The sequence below is a fragment of the Octodon degus genome, unplaced genomic scaffold, assembly GCF_000260255.1.
Source record: "Octodon degus isolate 3935 unplaced genomic scaffold, OctDeg1.0 scaffold00027, whole genome shotgun sequence".
NCBI lineage: Eukaryota > Metazoa > Chordata > Mammalia > Rodentia > Octodontidae > Octodon > Octodon degus.
This window is the reverse complement of record NW_004524603.1, coordinates 11662402-11665671: the sequence shown is the minus strand read 5'-3', so window position 1 is coordinate 11665671 and position 3270 is coordinate 11662402. Positions and strand designations below refer to the sequence as shown.

General features: G+C 40.0%; 1 protein-coding gene across 2 annotated transcripts; it reads left to right on the top strand.

Annotated features, from left to right (window-relative positions):
- Positions 1-829: 829 nt before the first annotated feature.
- Positions 830-2660, top strand: LOC101566520 (olfactory receptor 2F1-like). Of its 2 annotated transcripts, XM_023712912.1 has the most exons (2): positions 935-1743; positions 2648-2660. In XM_023712912.1, exons 1-2 carry the CDS (start codon positions 935-937, stop codon positions 2658-2660), a joined length of 822 nt encoding a protein of 273 aa, XP_023568680.1. The 2 variants fall into 2 exon arrangements, with proteins under 2 accessions (XP_004629154.1, XP_023568680.1); XM_004629097.1 differs by lacking the exon at positions 2648-2660 and having other exon boundaries at positions 830-1762.
- The last annotated feature ends 610 nt before the right edge of the window (positions 2661-3270 follow it).

Sequence of the window (3270 nt, the reverse complement as noted above, 5' to 3'; positions counted from 1 at the left end):
ACAAATAAGCTGTATAACTACCTATATTCTGAAATTAATGCTTTACCTCCTATTCTCTTGTCCTCACTGGTGAGAACTCATTCATTTTCCATAGGAAATGACCAAATTGTTCCTTGTGAGAATATTATTATTAAATAGTAACATGACATTATTAAATATTTCATTAAATCCTCAGGGGACATGAGAGATTGATTTTAGCATCTATGTCATCTAATATTTTATCTAGGATAACTAATATTTTCATTTGTCTGGACCAGTTGTGCCACTAGTGTCAGGTATGTGGAGAGAAAGTTTCCCCCTGACATTCTAAAAGTAAAATTACAAGTCACATAAACTCAAAATTATTTAGTAGTGTAATATGAAATTGTTTATAATATTCAGGGTCTGATGGATGGATTTCACTGTGAAAGCCCAAATAAAGTGAAACAGGATATCTGTGGGCAGAAAGAACTGAAATGGTGCCAAATAGAAACCATAAGTGGTATCAAACATTGCTCAGAACTTAGAAGAATCTCTTTGCTTTAAAACAAGAACTTTCTTACCACAAAGACGGGACTTGTTCCCTATATCCTAATTACTAAATCCAATAGGATTTGATGGCTAAAATAGTCTGTTAATTTCCTTCCCATACTTAAGAGAAGATGTTTGGGAGAAGAAAGTATGTTCTGCTAAACTGAACTTTGAAAATGTGATTGTTTTTCCTCCTTGAATTTCAGTGGCACAGCTGAGTCCCGTTGCAGTCCTTGCTAGGGTTGTGTTCAGATTTAAATGAAGTTTAAGTTCAGGCCATCGGTACAGTCTACAAACCACTCTTCCAGTCCTGAAGAGCATGGGCCTGGACACTATCAACCAGACATGGGTGAGCGAGTTCATTCTCCTGGGGCTGACCAGTGACTGGGGCACTCAAGTCTTCCTCTTTGTCCTCTTCCTGGTCATGTACTTAGTGACAATGGTGGGCAATTCCCTCATCCTTCTCCTCATCAGCCTGGACAGCAGGCTGCGCACCCCAGTGTACTACTTCCTCAGTGTTCTGTCCCTGGTGGACCTTTGTTACGGAAACAGTGTAGGCCCACAGATGCTGGTCCACTTCCTCTCAGCCCCAAAGCGCATCCCATTCTACAGCTGTGTGCTCCAGCTCTGGGCTTCCTTGGCATTGGGTGGCTCCGAGTTCTTCCTGCTGGGGGCCATGGCCTACGACCGCTACGTGGCAGTGTGCGTCCCGCTGCACTACACAGCTATCATGCACGGGCGGCTGTGCCTGACCCTGTCTGCCAGCTGCTTGGTGGCTGGCTTCTCCAACTCGCTGATGGAGACGATCCTCACCTTCCAGCTCCCCCTGTGTCACAACGTCATTAATCACTTCGCCTGCGAGACCCTAGCTGTGCTTCGGCTGGCCTGTGTGGACGTTTCCTTCAACAAGGTCATGGTGGCCTTCTCAGGATTTCTAGTGATCTTGCTTCCTTGTTCTCTGGTCCTGTTCTCCTACGCGCGTATAGTCACTGCCATCTTGCACATTCGTTCTGCTCAAGGGCGTCGCAAAGCCTTTGGGACCTGCGCTTCTCACCTCACTGTGGTCTGCATGTGTTTTGGGGCTACCATCTTCACGTACCTGGGGCCGCGCTCCGCCTCCTCTGTGGACAAAGAGAAGATGGTAGCTCTGTTCTATGCGGTGGTGGCCCCCATGCTCAACCCCTTGATTTACAGCCTGAGAAATAAAGATGTGATGGCTGCTCTCCAAAAACTGTTAGAGAAATTCAGATAGGAGTTTGAAGATTCTTAAGGTTCAAGACTCTGAGAATTTCATGTTCCCTCACAAGAAAACAGAACAACGGGTATATATAGACAGCTCTTGTACTCACAGAAATGAAGGGTCAGACGCTTGCATCCAAAAATATATTCCTCTGAATGCTTAATGAAAGGGTCAATAACTGATAATTTAGGTGTCAGCAATCCATGAGACCTCCTTTTAGATCCTCTCTTCTCCAGTATGAGTGATCTTTGGACTTCACACCCCCAGGTATGGTTTTGTTAGTCAATCAGCGCACAAAAAGATTTCTGGATTCATCCAACGGACCTGGATTCTGCAGCTTGTTCTGCCTCTCGTAAGCTATGCAATCATGTACCTTGTGAAAGTATTTTACGGCTGGGCTTTTCCTTTTTTGCTAAACAATAAGATAGAACTTAGCTAAGCTAGTGACTGTAAGTAATTGGCATAAAACATGCACCATGGAGTTGATGCTGCGTTTCGTTGATTCATTCTCTTCACTTCCGTCAACCTCGCTTTCCATTATGAATTGCAGGGAACTTTCACTTTTCCAGGTCCTGTGAAGATTCCCAGTTATCAGCTGTCTGAAAAAAATATACTTACGTTATTAATAGACAGCATGCAAGCTCACTTTTCCTTGGATGTAACTTACGGAAGCTACAGCTGAAATTACCTTATTTTGAGATGTCCGCTGACTTCTGATTGCTCTTGCCAAAAAAAAAAAAAAAAATTGCATCAATTGTAAATAAACTGTGTGAAATTTATGACATGCTCATTTTATTTCTATAAATAATTTTTAGAAGTATATTTATAAAAGTGAACTGGGATCTCCAGAATTTGTAATTAAGATATCCATTATTTAGCCTTAAAATCATGATCAAGACTTGTTAAGTAAATTTTCAATAAAAACTTACATTATCCAAAATAATTTGCACTAACTTAATTTTACCTAATGGAGATGTGTATGTGTTTGTATGTGTGTGTGTATGTGTGTGTGCATGCATATGGTAAACAAGTGGGAATATTAATCATGAAACAATTTATAGAATCAATTTATTTATAATGTCATTTGAAATACATTGAAAAATAGAAGAAGGTTCTAGATGGGTATGTTTTACTGTTGCATAAGATAGGGGATAATTACTTTCTGACCAAGTTATTGTAACTATTCCTTCTCTCAGTGTTTAATCCCATCATGGGATAATTTGCAAAGTTCTTCATTTATTCTTTGTTTATTAATTTTATTGAGAGACAAATAGCAATGAGACAGTTTCAAAACCAATTAATAGGACACTTTCAATAATTAATACATTGCATACTGTTGTCTTCTTAGTGGTTATTCATAGTACAAGATGCAGACATAATATCCTGTCCAAACATATTAGTACAAATCTTTCTTCTCATTGAATTAAGAGAAATTAGCTGTATATCTAGCCTAACTATTTTGTATATGCATATACAAATGGTCCTTCATTTATATTCCCCTTTTTTGTTTAGTTTTGTCA

What these genes read in the sequence shown, in the direction of transcription:
- LOC101566520 (XM_004629097.1), top strand. Translation starts at nt 830, where the DNA reads ATGGGCCTGGACACTATCAACCAGACATGGGTGAGCGAGTTCATTCTC.